Source organism: Pogona vitticeps, chromosome 9 (assembly GCF_051106095.1).
Source record: "Pogona vitticeps strain Pit_001003342236 chromosome 9, PviZW2.1, whole genome shotgun sequence".
Lineage (NCBI taxonomy): Eukaryota > Metazoa > Chordata > Lepidosauria > Squamata > Agamidae > Pogona > Pogona vitticeps.
This window is the reverse complement of record NC_135791.1, coordinates 18825216-18844320: the sequence shown is the minus strand read 5'-3', so window position 1 is coordinate 18844320 and position 19105 is coordinate 18825216. Positions and strand designations below refer to the sequence as shown.

General features: G+C 43.8%; 1 protein-coding gene across 3 annotated transcripts in view; it reads left to right on the top strand.

Annotated features, from left to right (window-relative positions):
* The first annotated feature begins 4545 nt into the window (after positions 1 to 4545).
* The window catches only part of LOC110089096 (retroviral integration site protein Fli-1 homolog), a 38934-nt gene continuing 24374 nt past the window's right edge, over positions 4546 to 19105 (top strand). For all 3 annotated transcript variants that reach the window (XM_020811910.3, XM_020811909.3, XM_020811908.3), the window contains exon 1: positions 4546 to 4700. In XM_020811910.3, coding sequence (XP_020667569.3) covers positions 4683 to 4700 — 18 coding nt within the window. In that variant the 5' untranslated portion in view covers positions 4546 to 4682. The remainder of the gene's footprint in view (positions 4701 to 19105) is intronic.

The window sequence follows — 19105 nt, the reverse complement described above, 5'->3', positions numbered from 1 at the left end:
TGTTAACTGCCCTACTGATCAGCACAGAAGTCTTGGAGGTCCACTCAAAAGGGAGAGGAGACAGAATGCTTTAAAAAGCCCTCACTCCCTCTTTCCAGGCTCAGCCCCTTCCCTCGGCCTGGGTACATCAGCCTGAAAGAACATTGTGAGATTGTGCAACGGCCCTAGCACTGAGGCAAGAAATGAACAACACAGCCCGGAAACCGCAGGGCCCCAAGCTTCTCCGCAAAGCGCAACCCAGGTGCAACTGAGCTGAGTAGAAAGAAAAGAGCAGGACTCTTTCAGCGGCAAGGCAGATATTTTTCTATGACTGAGCCGAAAAGCTGAGCAATCTCCTTGTACGCACTCTCCAGAAGCAGGTCTCCAACGACAGGAGCCTCTTCGTTCTGCATCAGCAGTGAACTCAGCTTAGAAGAGAACCTGATTTTTGGACTATAATTCTCAGGGTCTCGTGGCCAGCCTCAGCTGCTGGCCATTTGGATGAGAGGCATTCCGGGAATTGCAGACAAAATAGCTTCTCCAAATTCTGTTCCGGGCATCATATGCCCTCCCGTGCAGAAGGGTGATTCCTATTCTCTTCCTTTTGCAGTGATGTGGATGCACTTCCACACACAAGGCGCATTCAGGCACAGCAACCGGTTGGAAAGGTGTGGCAGCTGCCTTAGGGGAAAGATTTGAGGCAGCTTGGAAAAGAAGCAAATGGTTAATTTTGCAGGTCAACCTCCTACAGCTAATCTCAGCTAGAGTAAGCTCACTGCATTGACTGCTGAAGAATAACTCAACACATATGTAAAGAAAAGATGGAGGAAAGGAACGTTATTGTTGTTGTTGTTGTTCACATGCCAAAATAACTTACCTGGCTCTGTGTCTTCTTGGGATGGATGAGTCAGGAGATACCATTTATTCCTCTGTGTCATGTCCCGCTTTACCTGGACTGAAATAAGAAAGCAATTTACAGCAGCATCTAATACATGGCTACTTAGGCAGTCCCATTGACTGCTGGATAGCTCAGTGGTTTACGTCTCTGGCTGTGAAGGCAGAGGTTGAGAGAGTTAAATTCCTCACTGTGCCTCCTTAACAAGGGCTGGAGTCAATGATCCGTAGGATCCTTTCCAGGTCTGAAGTTCTAAGATGATGATGATTTCCATGAAGTTTGCTCTTTACTGAGTGAATTTGAGACTAAAATACGTCAGGTTACATGATTAGAGAATCTGTGTCCTGAACTCCATGTCTCATCAGCCTTAGCCAGGAGAGGTTAATGGTGAGTAGCAGCTCGTTAGCACGGGAGAGCCTCCATTTTGCATCTCTGTCGTAGATTTAATCATTTTATATCTATGCACTGCCTGGAGGCCGTACCGCGATGGATGCAGGAGAATGGACTGAGGCTGAACCCGGACAAGACGGAGGTCCTGAGGATGGGTGGCCCCACCATTGGTGGTTTGGGGAACTCTTTCTCTTTGGGGGAGTGGCTCTCACCACGAAGAGTGAGGTTTGCAGCTTGGGGGGTCCATCTAGATCCAGCGCTTACCACGGAAACCCATGTGGCGTCAATGGTCCATTCCGCCTATTTCCATCTTTGGCGGATTGCCCAGCGGTGTCCCTATCTTGATGTTGGGGCGCTCACCACTCTGGTCCATGTATCTGTAGTCTCGAGATTAGACTACTGTAATGCGCGCTATGTGGGGCTACCTTTGAGATTGATGCGGAAGCTTTAAATGGTGCAGAATGTGGTGGCCAGACTTCTCAGTGGGACGAGAAAATATCATTATATATTTCCCCCACTCTGGCTGCTTTGCATTGGCTGCCCATTCCTTTCCGCATTGATTTCAAAGTGTTAATGCTGACATATAAAGACCTAAACGGTTTAGAACCTCAACATCTAGCGGAACATCTCCTTCCAGCTAGATCTACCCGAATCATTCGTTCTAGCCAGGACAGGAGGCTGAGGGGCCTAATGCCGAGGGAGGCCCGGAGAGAAAGAACAAGAAACTGGGACTTCTTGGCAATGGCCCCTTTCCTTCGGAACACTCTGCCTCCAGAGATCTCTCTGGCTCCCTCACTGGCTGTTTTTAAGAGCAAACGTAAGACCTGGCTCTTTAGGCAGGCTTTTCCTCCTGTCATCACCTGATTATTTTTCTCATCTTGAACTATATTATTACTTATTTTATTATATCATTTTTACTTTTATCTATCCTTTTTTTCTAATACATTTTCACCCACCCAATTTGCCCTGGCAGAAGTCTGCTTTTTTCCTTTTGTATTTTTAGATGGCTTGTCTGAGCACTGCGTTTTTGCTTTTCACTGATAACGTTGTGGCAAGCTATTCTAAAAAGATAGCAGTTTGGAAAATATTAAAATAAATACAACAAATTGCCCCCTCTATTGGATCAGCTGCAGTTCCATGTTGAGAGTCAAGCAGCATTTTGTGCAATGTGCCAGTCCTGCCACTAAGGCACAGTGAGGCAGGACCCTCTGCAAGCAACCCGGATTGCAATCTATTTCCCTGTGTGATCACACTCTTAGTACGGTTACGTTTCTGGACTACAATACTCACAATCCCTCACCCAATCTTGTGACAAAAGCTTGAGACCTGGGCAAGGTCCTTGTGATGTCACAGAACTACAATCACACAACAGCGTGTAACCGGCAGACAAGGTTGAGGCTCACTGATTACTTTAAAGACCAATGTGTGGAAAATGCAACTAGGTATTATAGTAGTACAGTGGACCCTCTACTTAAGGAATTAATCCGTATTGGAATGGTGGCTGCAAGTCGAAAAATCTGTAGGTCGAATCTCCATTGACCTACAATGCATTGAAAACTGATTAATCCCATAACCAGTGGTTTTTATTCTATTTTTATTCCATTTTGGTTTTTTTCTGGTCTGTAAGTCGATTCTCTGGCTGCAAGTCGAATCTAAATTTTGCAGCCAGAGAAGTCTGCAACTCGAAAAGTCTGTAAGTCGAGCCGTCTGTAAGTCGAGGGTCCACTGTAGCAACTTCTAATGCATTAAAGGAAACGAAGAAGACAAGGATGCTTCTTTACATGTCTAAATGGTGTGTCCTGAAGCCACAAGAATGAAGATTGTCAGCATTCCATTCCCTGAGATTTCAGGTCCAAAACATAAACCTGGAGAACAGACCCCAAATTTGAGTCTGGAGGCTGATACCTAAAGCATGGCAACTGTATGTGGGCTGTTGACTTCTGGGAGCTATTGTAGTCTTTCTGATGATTGACTAGTGCCATGCTACTCAGAAGAGAGGTCCACATCTCTGAAGTAGGCAAGGCAATGAGCTACAGCAAATAATATCTGTATGTCCGAGACCAGATCTATCCATAGATATATCTAGCTATTAGATCATTCTAACAGCCAGATCTAATAACAGGCTATTAGATAATTCTGCTTAAAGCAGCTACATCTCCAGATTCTAATGTACATTAAAAATAACATACAAACATGTGCTGAAGTTCGTTTGCTTTTTAAGTGTTAGGGGAAAAAACACAAACATACATTATTTTTGCAACTATTTATAAACATTAGTTTACAAACATTAGTTTACAAATGGCTAGTTATTATTGCTGTTGATATACATGTGGGCAATTTAAAACACTTATTTATTTATTTATTTATTTATTTATTTATTTATTTATTTATTTATTTATTTATTCATTCATTCATTGATTCATTCATTCATTGATTCATTCATTCATTCATTCATTCAATCAATCAATCAATCAATTTATATGCTGCTCCCATGAGTGTTGAGCCACTACTCTGGGCGGTTTACAATAAATACATTAAAAAACAGAAATGAAGATAAAAACACTAAAAACAATCATCAACATCATCATCAAACAGTAGAGCTGGAAGGAACCCTATGGACCAACAAGTTTAGCTCCTGTCAAGGGGAACTGGACTCCAAAACTACTTAGGTGAAAAGTTATTTCCAGAAGCACATCGCTCTGCTTCTCCTGGGAGTTCACACTCTTATATTAAGAAGGCACCATGCTGACAGACATGGCCATGTTTGAATCAACGTCTAAAGGTGAAGAGGGCTAGGATGTGCATTCAGAGCTTATAAAAATTTCGTGTTTGGACTGTATTTCCCAGATTTCACCAGATTGCTTTTCCACTAGACATTGTATTCCAAAAAAAGTAACTTTTCCAAACTCTGGGTGATTGTGATTTACAATCAAGAGTAGCATTCTTGATCCTGCATGAAGAGCTGTAAAGATTATCAATCACATTTTCTAAATGGCCTTGAAACTCATACGAAATGGCCTTAGGAGAAAAAACAAGTAATATTTTTTCTTGCTAATCTGTGACTGTCTTGCTAAAGTTCTGTATTAATCTCCATGTCTCTTTTCATCTAAAGATCTCCTCACTTCTTATCCCTGTTGGCAATATGAAGAGAGGGAGAGAAAAGCCACTTGCAAACCAACGATGCTATTTTTTTTTAAAGTTTCGGAGCATGCAGGCTTGGTCACACCAATAGGAAACCAGCCTCAGCGGTTTGTGTGACTTCACTTCCCAAAATTAGACACACATACACACACACACACACGCACACACACACAAGCCTCGTTCATCCGGCCCCCCGTGCAAGAACAGCCCCTGCTAATGCAACTCAGCAAAGTGCCCATGGAGGTCTAGTCCGGAAAGCGACAGGTAGACGCGTGCGATGGATTGCTCCATCAAGGTAAGTTCTGGAGATGTTCCTGCAGCTTTGTGGGCTCAGCCCATTCTCTCTCTCTCTGTCTCAAGCTTGCACTGTGTTGGTCGCTGGTTCAGTTCCTCTCTCTCTCTCTCTCTCATACACACCCAGCTCCAGAAACAGGGCCCCCCTCCGCTCTTTCCTTTTGGTACAAAAAAATTTCCTCTTCCTTCCCTTTCGTGGCGGTTGATGTCTCTCAGCTTAAAAAACCCAAACCAAACCACCACAAGAGACGCCTTCAGATCTGAAGTCAAGAGCCCCTTCCACTAGAGTCTGACCGACCAAAAGGACTGACAAGTAACTAGGATCCCCACCATGATGGATGCAGAGACCCCTCTCCCTCAGGGAGCAGAACGTTCCTATAGAGACTTACCACACCCTCAAATTTCAGAGATGGATGCAAAATACTGGCGACACAGGAAATTCTCCCCAAAAAGTGGAGAGATTCTCCGCCACAAGAGGTCAGTTCGTTTTTCCCTTTCAGGTTTTAGCCGCTGTTATTGTTGCAATTTTAATTGTGATTTATCCTGCATGACTTTTCCTATGGTTGTTGTTATTTTCCTGGCATCCAATGTTTCTCAATAGGGTTTTCAACTAGCTACTGAAGTAGACAGAAGCCCTAGGCTTTTTGAACTTGGCTAGTCAACAAATCCCCTTCGACTCTAAACCATATAGAATTTGTTTGGAGAAATGGATGGAGTTTTGCTTTGATTTTGTTTTGCTTGTGTGTGTTAATCCTTTCAGATTGATTGCGATAAACGTTTCTGGCTCGCCCTACTCCACAGCCTTACCGTAAAGAAATGCACACAGAGAAAAATAGATCTGTGTCATTATGCATAATCATTTGGGGTTTTGTGTTCCCGTCTCCATAGGCAGTGGGGAAGCAGAATCAGTGCTTGGAGTGATGTGTTAACTTGAGCTGGCCTAGTGTAGCTTTTAGAAATATAATACAGTACAAAGCTGTTCTCGGTTGAGACCAGCTCCATGGAGAGGCTAAATCCGCCCCATTCCTAGGAAACTGCCATGGGGTCCCAAGCAAGCCTGCACAGTGCCTTTGGCCTTCTTGACTGTTCTTGGGACTATTTGAAGAAACGCTTAATTCTCCTCCACAATCTTTCCAAGTTAAATGAGTGTCTTCTTTCTCCTCTGCCGTCCATAAAATCCTGAATCGCACTTCTTTTAATGTCTGCTCTATTATATCCTCTGGAACAGGCATAATTTTAGATACAGTGTTATTCTGCATGTCCAGTCTGGCTTCTTTACCACAATAGTGACATCAAGTTCTATTTTTATGATGAATTTTCTGGCAATGTTTGATAAGGCTGCTCTCTAGCTAGCTAAGGTACAGCTATCGGTTCTTGTATTTCTCTGAGGACAGACACAATTATTTTGTTTCAAGAAATAACACTTAGGAAGCCTTTTAAAAATAATTTTCTGTACGGTTGGCAACTGATCAGATAAATGGCCTTACCCACTACCGCTGTGCCTTTAATAGCCCTATAGATGAATTTTTAGTATGCAGAAATTGCTAAGCAAGATCACCTCCTAAGACAAACTTCTCTGGCTATGTGCCTTCCAGTATATGGGGCTGCAGCTTCCATCATCCTCAGCCAGCATGGGAGATGTCATTCAATAGGTCTGCGAGACACCAGGTTCAGGAAGAATGTGTTAATATGCAAGAGACAGAAGGCCATGAAGAAAAGCTTAGCCTTCAGAGCATATATGCCAAGAACTAAATGTGACAAACTAATTTCAAAGTGATCGAGAAAACATACCGTTGTTTTTGATGGAGCACTTTTGGGGAACAGTCCTTCTGGATTAGACCAAAGAGCATATGGTTAGCCCAGCTTCTTGTTAGCTCATGGCGGTCCATCAGACAATAATTCTGCCCCATGATAGTTCTCTGTTTGTTGGTATTCCTTTCAACATGGCACGGCAATGCCTAACATGTAGCCAGTCCATGTTGCTTTGCTCTTTCCAATAGCCATCAATACATCTGTCCTCGATTTGCAGTCCCCTTTTTAAGGTGTTCAGGCAGACTGGGCAACTTCCACAGTGAATTCCATAAATAATACTCTTGGCAAAAAAAGAAAAGTCTCTTGTTTGGTCTACTTGATTGGTGGGTGGTTGTTTTCCCAAAGTAGGGAAGCTTTGGGCCTCCAGATGTTTATTACTTCAACTCCCACCAACACCACCCCATCCTGGCCAATAGTAACATATTATCAGAGCTGCAGACCAAAACATCTGGAGACCCAATGTTTAAGAGTTTGCTGATGTTATTAATGTGTGCTTGAATGTGACAGGCAGAAGTCCAGCAGGAGAAGCTTTCTCCCTATGTGGTGAGGTGACTGATGACTTTATTTGTCTTGTTAAACCTCTAACTGCAGTTGATAAAAAGAGGAATCATTCCAGAAAGTAAAAATTTGACCGCCTAGAATGGTAGATTAGACAGATGAGTTTATATCGAATACAGTAGTATGATTTTTTTTAATGTTGCAAACATGCTGGCAAGGGGATTCTGGGAGTTGTAGTCCAAACGAGTACTGTAATCTTTCCTAGATCTGGAATCATTAGCCCTTCGTTGGCTTCTGGGAGAGCAGTACTGATAAGGACAGGTATAATAATCCTCTTTTAATGTGTCAGGATGGGCCTAAAGTTTTCCTCTGAGTGGTTAAAACATATTACTCTTTGTGTGTTAATGATTGTACAAAGAATAGGAAGAGCTCTACTGGGTCAGGTCAAAGGCTTATCAAGTCCAGCTTTCAGTTCCCACTTTGGAAAACCCAGAAGCAGGAAATAAGCATGGCAACACCCTCGTGTAAGTGCTTCCAGGGCCCCAGGATTGTTAGTTGTTGAGAACTTTACCTTCCAGGGCTTAAGGTGGAGCAACTGGGACTTTGCAACTCAACATTTTGAGGCCACTGAAATCTTTATGACTTTAGCATTACGTTTCTCTTTTTCTTCCGTTTTTATTTGGGGGGGGGGGCGTAGAGGGAGGGCTAATGCCCATGCATCAGGCCAGAACTGGTGGGAGACACAGAAGATTGTCCCGGGTGCTCCCAACTGGCTGGCAATGGTTCTGTTACACTCCACAAATTTCCATTATTATGTTTTGAAACCATCCAAGTCAATGGCTATCTTGTAGGGAATTGCACAGGAATTCAGAAGATAATGCTCTTGCATTATATCCCTGTTCGAGGAAAATCAAAGAGAGGGAAGGGAGGAAGGGAAGAATGAAGAATTCTGAAGACCTTTGAAAAACAAATATTTAAATACTAAGTTGTAAAAGAGAGACTCTGCATATCCAAGCAAAAACCTGTCATGCACGATAGATAAGAGGTTCATGCCATGGCTTCTGAATCACCCACCATGCATTTTATATGCATGTCCCACTTCTTTATTGTCTTTTTTTTAAACAAGGCTTCAACTTTGTAACCTTTCCTTAGAGAGGATTCTCCCCGGATCATTCTGCTTTCCCTCTTCTTTGTGTGTTCCATCTCTATAATACCCTTTCATAAGGATGATGACCAAAACATACGTTATTCCAGTTATATAGTCTCACCTGTCTTGTACAGGCAGCTTTATTCTCATTTCCTGATGATCCCCACCATGGAATCTGTGCTTTTCACAGCAGCCAGATCCTGAGTCAATATATATATATTTTTTCACTGAACGGTATACAACAACAAGATCCCTTTCCTGACCAGTCCCTTGGCCAGGAAATAAGATGATTACGGACCTTTAGTCCAAACATAGCGAGGGCCACCGAGCAAGCCCCTTGGCCTAGATGTACAATTTAGATAGCTTCTCCCTATTGTATGCTTCAGGCTTGTTTTTATTGAGCCCCCATTTTATATTTCAGAGAGATTCCTCCAGCAGGTCTTTCCTGCTGTCCCTCGTCTTGCTATTGTTGTAATCTCTCTGTATGTGTGTACATTTTCTAGATAAAAAGGGAAACAATAGCTGACGCTTGGAGGTCTGGAACGGACTGATTACTTCGTCCCCAATACATGGGATTCCAAGTGGCCAAACAGGAAGTCATGTCCCCATTCTTCACCAGTCGCCCTCTCCAGCCTTCCCCTCCTCCCCGTCCTTCATGACAGAAGTTGGGGGAGCTATTTAAAGCCCACCGCCCTCGCAGGGCTAGGGCTGAGCCTCAAACTCCCCATCAAGCAGCCCTTATCAGCAAACAACAGAGGCTTCCGGCTGTGTGGCCTCAGACTTCCTGCCTCAGCTTCCTGTGTTCGCTGTCCCACCAAGCATCTCTCGAGCTGCAACAATCGCTGCCAGCGCCTAGCGTGCCCCCCACCTCGCCGCTCCCCCCCATGTCACATCAGCCAGGCTGCCTCATGTTTGGAGCAAGACGAATCAGATTGCCCTTCGTGTTGGTTGCATGGCTCCAAGCCCTCTACACACTTTCCTATACTTTGGGAAGTGTTTCTCACATTTCTGCGTATCTTCTGGTCCTTTCCTAGGCATGCTTCAAAGTGCCAATTATAACCTATAAAACTCTATAAACAAATTGGGTCCAAGCTAACTCAAAGACCACGTCTCCGATGATGTGCCTACTCTGGAGACACCTCTCTCTCTCTCTGAGATTCACCAAGCTCACAGGCCCGTTTGGTGGGGACAGGGGAGAAGGCCTTGGTTGTGGATGCCCGCAGACTTTGGAACTCCCTCCCACAGGAGGCCAGGCTGGTTCTATCTTTGCTCTCCCCTTCCACAATCAGGCAGAAGACCTTGCTCTTCAAGCAAGCTTTCCTTGAATGGTTGACTGCCAGAGTGCAGTTTGTAAACAGATGGTTGTGCTTCGCTCCTTTTCATATGTTTTGGTGTTGCTTTTGTTTACTGACTTCTCGTGTGGTATTTGTAAGTTTGATCCTTTTTAGTATTTCTATCCTTACTGCTTTTAGCTTTAAATATTGTCTTTTAATGATGGAAGCTACCTTGGGTCCTTCTTAAGGAGAAAGGAGAAAAAGAATAAATAAGCAAGCAAGCAAGCAAGCAAGCAAACAAATAAAAAAATGCACCAGCACTTCACATAAATCACCTCCACTTTTGATCTTGGCATCAAGTTTTGGGTCAGAAGATCTCACCAAGGCAGATCCCTTTTTCCCCTACGTCTGCTCCCTCCCTCCTTATCACTTAGCTGCTCACCATTCTCTCTGGGCCCAATCCACGTTACCTGTCAAGGCGCCTTCCCCATGCTCTTCTGTTGCTTTGCTTGTACACAGAGGGCAGGGAATAGAAACAGCAACAACAGCTTGTAAGACATGAACCTTCCCAGTTTCCTGGCAAAGCTGAACTCCGTGTCCAGTCTCAGTGTCTTACTCTCTTGCTCCTGTGGGGCTATCTTTTAAAGTAATGGTTGCAAACACCGTTTGCTTTGCAAGGGTTTGCAACTTAAAATCAGGTAGCGAAAGCAGGAACAATGCGAGCAGCCCAAACTGGATGCTAGACAAATAGAGGCCCCTGCGTTGTATGTACCACATGTACCAAGAGTAGGAAATGCTTGTAGGGAGGGGAGAAAAAAAAGTCCAGCAGCAACTCTCTCAGGACATCTTTTGTGGTCTCTTTTTTGTACAGTGATCTAAACTGCAAAGATAAATCATTTCAAAGGTAACATCTTAAGCCCTGAGATGAAATTGTGTAGAAACAGAACTCAGTTTGCCATTCCCGAATCCCAACCTTCATTTCTACAACTTTTCTGTTCTTTTCCTCTCTTGTTGCGATCTTCAGTGTTGGGTTGGTGAAGAGTGGATGAACAGGTTTCTATAAAAATTCACATAATTGTTTAAAACCACTGCAGCGCCAACATCACGCTATTTGCTTGCCTCCAGACTATCACACAACGGGTCCCAAGCCCTTGGAACAAGCTTAGCCTGAGATTCAAACTGAAATACACCTAAAAATATGACTTGTAGGGAAGTTGGTAAATATGTCACCGTTGCTACGAAACCGAAGGCCAACTTCCTCCTGGCCTAAATCCAGGAGCAGGAGGAGCCCTTAGAAAGCATGGTGTCATTCAATGGAAAGGCCAGTCACAGAGTTGGGGAAAGGTTTGTTTTAGGACTACAATACCCAGAATGCTCCTGTGCTGAGTGGCAATTCTGGGTATTATAGTCCAGAAAATGAGACTTACCCCAACTTGGCAACTAGAATGGTGTGTCCCCCCCCCCCAATTCCTACCCACCAAAGCAAGCTGGAGAAATGGCAACTCCAAGCATCACTGTTTACTTCCTAGTTATTCTCTCTGTTCAAACGCTTTTCTTGCACAGGGAGTTTCTTAACAATTTACTCCTTCTGCAGAAATCAGCAGAGTGCATCCCCCCCACCCCTTTCCTAGCAAATTCTATCAATCCCTTCCCCTGCCCTGCCACTTTTAAGTTGAAGTACATTCCATTTTATTTTCCTGGGCTCCATGATCACTGCAGATGGAGACAGCAGCCACGAAATTAAAAGACGCCTGCTTCTTGGGAGGAAAGCGATGACAAATCTTGACAGCATCTTGAAAAGCAGAGACATCATCTTGCCAACAAAAGTCCGAATAGTCAAAGCTATGGTTTTTCCTGTCGTGATGTATGGAAGTGAGAGCTGGACCATAAAGAAAGCTGACCACCGAAGAATTGGTGCTTTTGAATTGTGGTGCTGGAGGAAGCTCTTGAGAGTCCCCTGGACTGCAAGGAGAACAAACCTATCAATTCTAAAGGAAATCAATCCTGAGTGCTCACTGGAAGGACAGATCCTGAAGCTGAGGCCCCAATCCTTTGGCCATCTCATGAGAGGAGAAGACTCCTTGGAAAAGACCCTGATGCTGGGAAAGTGTGAAGGCAAGAAGAGAAGGGAACGACAGAGGACGAGATGGCTGGACAGTGTCTGCGAAGCAACCAGCATGAATTTGACCCAACTCCGGGAGGCCGTGGAAGACAGGAGGGCCTGGCGTGCTCTGGTCCATGGGGTCATGAAGAGTCGGACACGACTAAACGACTAAACAACAACGACATTCCGTTCACACTATAAATCTGGCATAGGATGCAGAACCCATCCACCCCAAACACTTTCCCCTTTCCTTGGTAGCGGGAATAAAACAACCATGAATTCAATGAGGTCCCAAAGTAGTTGTCCAAGGTAGCTAGCTCGCTGTGCCTCGTGTATTTCGTTTGTTTAAAATATTTCTAACCACCTTTCTTCTTTAAAAAGGACCCAGGGCAGCGTACGCCATTAAAAATATTTAAAAGCTAAAAATAGTACGTATACAAATATTTTAAAAGAATGACACAAATATTATATTAAAATTGGTGAACAAAATAAAAAACACGTTCAAAGCAACAAGGCACACCAATCCACTTAAAAACCCAACTCAGAGATAGCCAGTCACCGAGGGAAAGTTTGCCTGAAGAGAAAGGTCTTTGCCTGCTTGCTGATGGATGCACAAAGATGGGGTCAGGCTGGCCTCCAGTGGGAGGGAGTTCCAGAGTCTGAGAGAAGTAACAGAGAAGGCCCTCTCCTGGGTCCCCATCATATACACCTGTAGAGATAGTGGGACTGAGAGCAAGGCCTAAAGTAGCATTTCCTAAACTTTTTTTTCACCATTCCTGCTTTTTTAACTTTTGAGGAAGCTACACACCTCCCCACCTGTCCTTTGACATCATCCAGCCGTCGTAACAAGACCAAACCAAATAAAAAATCAGTTTGCAATCTGAAATGAAAAATAAACATTAAAACTTCAAGTTATTTTAGATTTTAAAAGCACAATCATTTTTTTCTTGAGAAATCCTAAATTCTACTAATGATCTATCGCAGAAATGTATTTAACCTAAGGCTTTTTAATGAAAAATTCAAAGCTACGCTATCCTGTAGTGCCCAACTCCCCAGAATTTCTGCACACACACACCCTCCAGCCAAGGGCCTAATGGGAGGGCTGATCCTGTAACGGAGATCTAGCGATACCCATTTGAAAGTCTTCCACTCTAGTTTCTGAAACCAACATCTCAGCACATTATCAAACAGTGAGAAAGGATCCAATCGCTCTGGAAAGAGCCATTTAATTGGGAGCAATCTCCCTTAAAGCCACCCCTCCATGCCTATAGGAATCGCTCCAGCCAGACCCCGAATAGAGTACCCACTGACAAAAACAGACACAGAATGCCTTCGCAGGATCGAAGGGCTGAAACATGATACAGCCCTTCCCTTCCTGATGCCCTCCAGATGATCTGAACTGTATATCCCATAATTCCTGACCACTGGCCGTACTGGCTAAGGCTGCTGGGAGTTGTAGTGAAAACTACCTAACAGATACTAGATCAGGAATGCCTGAAAATACTGGTGTCTTTCTGTTTTCCACAAAAGGCCAGAATTGCTAGCTTATCTGCTCTCTCTCTCCTTTTGCTTGTGGCTGTCTTCCACTAGCCAAGCCTCACAGTTATTCTGAATTAAGATCTTTTTCTTGGGCTTGGCAACTGCTAAAGAAGCCATCTGTTAATGGAAAGCAAAGGAAAGCAAAAATACTAAAAGAAGGGAAAAGTCTGCTGCTTATATACTGTCCGATAGTGCTTGAAACACTTGCGGGATGGCTTACCATTTACAGTGGGCGCCTCGCAAGACAAATGCCTCGCAGGACAAAAAACTCGCAAGACAAATGTTCTTATGGCCGTGCTACGCAACACGAATGTTTTCCATTTTTTGTTCCTGCCTCATGTTTGCTGATTTTTAAATGTTTTTCTATTATGTTTAAAAAGTTAAAGGTTTCTGATTTAAATTTTTGAAATCATCTACACAATATGTATGGCTTTAAAGAGCACTTAACAAACCCTTCGTAAACCAAATTTACAAATTGACAAAGTCAACAAATTGACTTTGTTCTGATTATTATTATTTTTTTGCCCATAGAAATGCATTAATTAGATTCCAATGCATCCCTATGGGAAAACGCGTTTCACAAGATGAACTTTTCGCAAGACAACATTAACCGCGGAACGAATTAAAATCGTCTTGTGAGGCACCACTGTAATTAATTATGCAACCCCATCCCAACCCCAGCAAGCCGGATGCTCAGTTTACTGACCTCGGAAGGTTAGAAGGCTGAGTCAACCTTGAGCCGGCTACTTGAGCCTGTAGGGATTGAACTCAGGTGGTGAGCAGAGTCTTGACTGCAGTCCTACAGTTTTAACCGCTGTGTCCCAAGGCTCCTTCAGATCTGCTGACAGCAGATTGCATTCTCCTGGAAGGTGGAGTTGTCGAGGCCAAAAGAAAAATAGAAACCCACCCTATACTGGTCATCTTAAGGTGAAAAGCAGGATAGGATGAGTGCAATGGAGGCCTGGGTCGGGGAGGGAATTGTTAACGGCCCACCACCAGCACCACTCAATTGGCAGTAGCTTGCACATCATGGCACATCCCTGGAGCCCAACATTCGGTCCATATGCTTCTCCAACCACAGTGGACACCAGCTGCCACTTGATCTGGTCCAGCCCCATCTGGCTGTCTCTTCAAACGATCATCTAGCCGTGAAGCTCACTGGATGCCCTGGGGCTACTCACAGCCAGTAAGCCTGGGTTTTTCTGAGGAGTCAAAGCAGGAAAAGGGAGCTGTACACACCACCTTGAGAGGATTCAAGCTGTCCCAGTCATTAAGGGAAAGTTTGCCTGAAGACAAAGGTCTTTGCCTCATTGAGGATGGTCAACAAAAATGGGGCAAGCGTGGCCTCCTGTGGGAGGGAGTTCCAGAGTCTGGGTGCAGTGACAGAGAAGGCTTGATCCTGTATCCCCATCTGATGCACTTGTGAAGGTGGTGGGGCCAAGAGAAAGCCCTCGCCTGATGATCTTAATGCCCCAGCAGGCTCATAAAGAGAGATGCAGTCCTTGAGATAGCTTGGACCCAAGCCATTTAGCACTTTATAGATTAAAGAAACCCAGCAGTATTCATTTATATTATTTACAAGCCTTCTCTATCAATAGACATAACAGAAGCCACTACTCTAGAGCCTTGTGGCACAGTGGTTAAAACGCTGTACTGCAGCCAAAACTGTGCTCACGACCTGGGGTTCAAATCCCAGGTAGCCGGCTCAAGGTTGACTCAGCCTTCCATCCTTCCGAGGTCGGTAAAATGAGTACCCAGCTTGCTGGGGGGGCGGGCAATGTGTAGCCTGTGTAATTAAAAATTGTAAACAGCCCAGAGAGTGCTTGTAGCGCTATGGGGCGGTATATAAGTCCAATAAATAAATAAATAAATAAATAAATAAATAAATAAATAAATAAATAAATAAATAAATAAATAAATAAATAAATAAATAAATAAATAAATAAATAAATAAATAAATAAATAAATAAATAAATAAATGCTCTGGGTAGTTTTCAGAAGAAATGTAAAAATATATGCATATTAATCCCACCAACCCCTACCCCAACAAATCAAGTCAAAATATAACTGAATCAAAACAAACAAACAACCCCCCCCAAAAAAAACCCCACATGAATTACAGGTCACAAATTCACCTCAAGGGAGGATGTTGTTAAAAGCCGCTCTGTAGAGCACGGCGTTGACCATTTTCCTGAAAGTTTAGAGAGAAGGGTCCTGGCATACCCCCAATGGAAGTCCATTCGACAGGGATAGAGTCAACGCTGCCGAGAGGAACGATTTCCCGCTAGATCTTCTCACCTCTCTCAGTGTGGCCACCCTCCGGCGCGAGCCCGGGAGGACCAAGTGAAAGGGGTAGCTGTTCTTTGAGAGAGATGGGTATCGAGGTCCCAAACGGCTGAGGGGATTGCATGTCAGAACCAGCACCGTGAATCTGGCACAGAGACAAACAGAGACATCCACATCAGGTGGGACACTGGGGCCACCCCTTTTTCTGCTTTTCTTTGCTACTCCAAGTCCTGCTATAGAGTCCATAGGAGTGCCAAGGGGAGGGGAGGAAGAACTAGACCTTCTGTGATCATCCTGCTTTGAACCAGAGGTTGGAGTTGCTACTTTTTTAACCAACAAGTTGCTGAAGCCTCCAGGTAGCTCGGCCACCTCTTGGTGGCTGGGAGCTGCTGGGATTTATCCACCCCACTCAAAATTTCTCCAATATTGGCTTCTAATCATTGTCCACTTTTGCTCTGATTAGAAACTACTCCGTCAGCTAGGTATGTTTTAGGCAGGAAAAAAAAACTTCAGTGATTACCCACACAAGAATGGCTGCAGCTCAAGTTTTATCTGAAGAAAAGCAGAAACTTAATATGGGAACCCATTCTTGGCATGGAGATAAACTGCCTGGAAACAATTTTACCCCCTCAATCTCTGTCTGATGCTCTGTTTTAAAGGTAGAGGAACCGCCCTGATTCCAGAGAAAATGGCATTTTGTAGGTGACGTGTTGCACCAAATTCCCTCACTTTCAGCTTCTTCTGTTTTTGCCATGTGGGCTGGGCACTTTGCCAATGGCTGGGACAGAAACAACAACACCGCCCTGCCTGCTTCTGTGCCCTTTGACAGAAACTTTGATGGGAGGCAAAAAGCATGCAAAGTTTTCCATAGCACACAAAAAAAACCTGGATCCATTGGCTTGCTTAGCAGTATGTTGCTTTGCACTGTTGTGTCTGTTGCTCTGAATTGTAAGGCATGGCACTTCATCGTTGGGGCTGCAACAAAATGTTGCAGCATAGAATGCTTTTGTTCAAGACAGTCCGCATCCCATGCCCCCTGTTCTTCAATTTCTCATTCCTCTTTCATCAGTCAGTATACTGTACCTACTGAGCAGTTGGTGAACTTGTTTCACTTTCAGTTTTTGGCGATAAACTGTGAAGCACCTCCTATTTTACTTCCTCAATCTTATCTAACAGTCTCAGCAGCTACGACAACAAAATAGCCTTTCCCTTTGTTTTTAAGGGTACAATGACCTGAACTGAGCTGCTAGTCCCAGCTAGAGTAGACTCATTCAATCAATGGGATTTATGCAAGTGTTGACTTAATCACTAACTGATTAAGATCAAAAACGGATGTTAGAGATGTCCCACCACTAGAAGAGGAAAATCCTTAACTAAAACAAGCATCTGAGTGTCACAGCAGGAGTTTTTCTTACCTTCTGGAGCGTGCATTAGAAGAAGAAAATCCTTAACTAGTTTTCCTCACCTTCTGGGATTTGCAAAGTAACCTGCTTTACTCTGGTGATTGGTTTCCAGGACTTCAGGACACGGTCACTTTAAAGACTTATTTCAGCAACTGCTTCGATCACCTGTCTGTAACATTAATGTACTTTCCAATCTAATTATGATTATCTCTATCCTCCATGGATCTTAGCTAGGAGTGTAGCAATTGGATTTTGTTTAAAATCAAGCATCTATTTAAGTGGAAATTTCCATTCAGATACAGACTCATGTGCTCAAGAATCTTGAACGCTCATCACAGAATTTGATAAGAGGAGATCTGATAGCCAAATCTGTTATAATCTGCTCAGAGTCATCGTAATTTAGTTTTTCCTCCAGGTAATCCTTAAATCAACACTATTTGGTGATAAAACACTGAAGGTTTAAGCGATAGCTCACCTAATATTTTTGCTGTCTTGGAAAACTCACTGCTATTTCAGAAAGACAATTCTCTTTCTATTTGTTACGAGCTATCCTGCTATCTTCCCAGGAACTGAAAGCTGCATGTTTGATACCTCTCTCCTCCTTTTGTCCTCTGAACTCTCCAGACAAGTGATAAGTCAAGAGACAGGGACTGGCCCAAGATCACTCCGTGAGCTCCTTAACTGAGGAGGAGTTTTAACCCTGAGCTGATGCGCTATCCCAATAATCTTCTGGATATATTTCGTCTGCCAATTCCTTAATGCCTTATCATTGGCTAGATCACTTGGGGCTGATGGGCCCTGTAGTCAAACAACATGTGCAGGGTAACAAGTTGCTTGTTCCAGTTCTATCAAGCACATCATCCTGGCACTAGTTCCCAGAGCACTGGGTGTGCTCTCCTACCAACCCTACATTAGGGCAGAATGTGAAGGAGCTTCGTGAAAAGGAAAAGGAAAAGAAGATACGTCGTTAAGCGAGGCACCACTACTAAAAACTAAACCTGGAGTTTCTCTGAAGCAGCTTTGTGAGAAGGGAGCAGCAAAGGGAAAAGAGAAGCATAGTTTGGATCTGTTTGCAACTATACTCTGTGATCTTAGAACTGCAGAGCTGGAAGGGACCCCATGGATGGTTGAGTCTAGCCCCTGCCAAGGAGTCACAGGGGGATTCGAACTCCCAGATGCTTAAACCACTGAGCTATCCAGCCGTCTATTTATTTGATTGCTTGTATACAGTATCAGTCACATATTATGCATTCATAGCAGACTGATTTATTTGAGTGCTGGTCTTTACAAGCCATAATACTACCTGTGCTCAGGTAGAATTATACCATCTCTTAAGGAAGCAAATCTCTAAGGGGATGGGGAACAGTCCCAGTGGGAACTGGGTACCTCAAATGCACTAACTGTTTTGGGAGGAAGAGAGAGATCAATGGTGTATCCTAGATGAGGATTCAATGGCTAGCTGAAGTCCAGAGTGGCAACAGATGGGCCCGGGAGACCACACCAAAAACCCAAAAGGTATCAATGGAAGAATAAACTGGATGCAGGATGAAATGAATTTAATAGCTTCCTATAACCACCTGCTGTATTTTGGCGTGGCATATTCCTCCTCCTCGAGTTGCAGGTTAAGAAACAAGATACAAAAGACAAAACAATTAGAAGTAATAACATATACAGCTATAACACTGGAAAACCAAACACAGCACAGTCTTGAAACATGTTAACAAAGTGCCTGTAGTCAAAACAAAAGAAAAATTGCCTCCAAAGAGCTCAGCGAGAACATACCCCTCCTGCTTAAAGAGGTCTGGAAGTTTCTTTCCAAAAAGAACACATACAGTATCTATGAAACAGTAAACAAAACAAACTGTGTTTGTGTGTACATAAAGCTCAGAAACATTGCAGGGTTTTTTAAATATATATATACAGCTGAGAAAACCCAGCTTACTGGCTGAAAGATGCTGGAAGTTGTAGTTCAAAAAGAACATTGACTTTCTTAAGTTCTCATGATTAAAAAGGACTAAGCAGAGGTGGGAAAGCACGTGTCCCCCTTTTTTGGCTTGATCCATGAGCTTCTAGCAGTGCTTCCCAGCCTTGGGTCCCCAGATGTTCTTGGACTACAACTCCTAGAAATCCTGGCCAGCACAGTTACGTAGTGGTCAAGGTTTAGTCCAAGAATATCTGGGGACCCAAGGATGGGAACCTGTGCTTTAGTGCAGTGGTCCTCAACCTTGGGCCTCCAGATGTTCTTGGACTAGAACTCCCAGAAGCCCTCACCACCATCTCTGCTGGCTAGGATTTCTGGGAGTTGAAGTCCAAGAACATCTGGAGGCCCAAGGTTGGGGACCA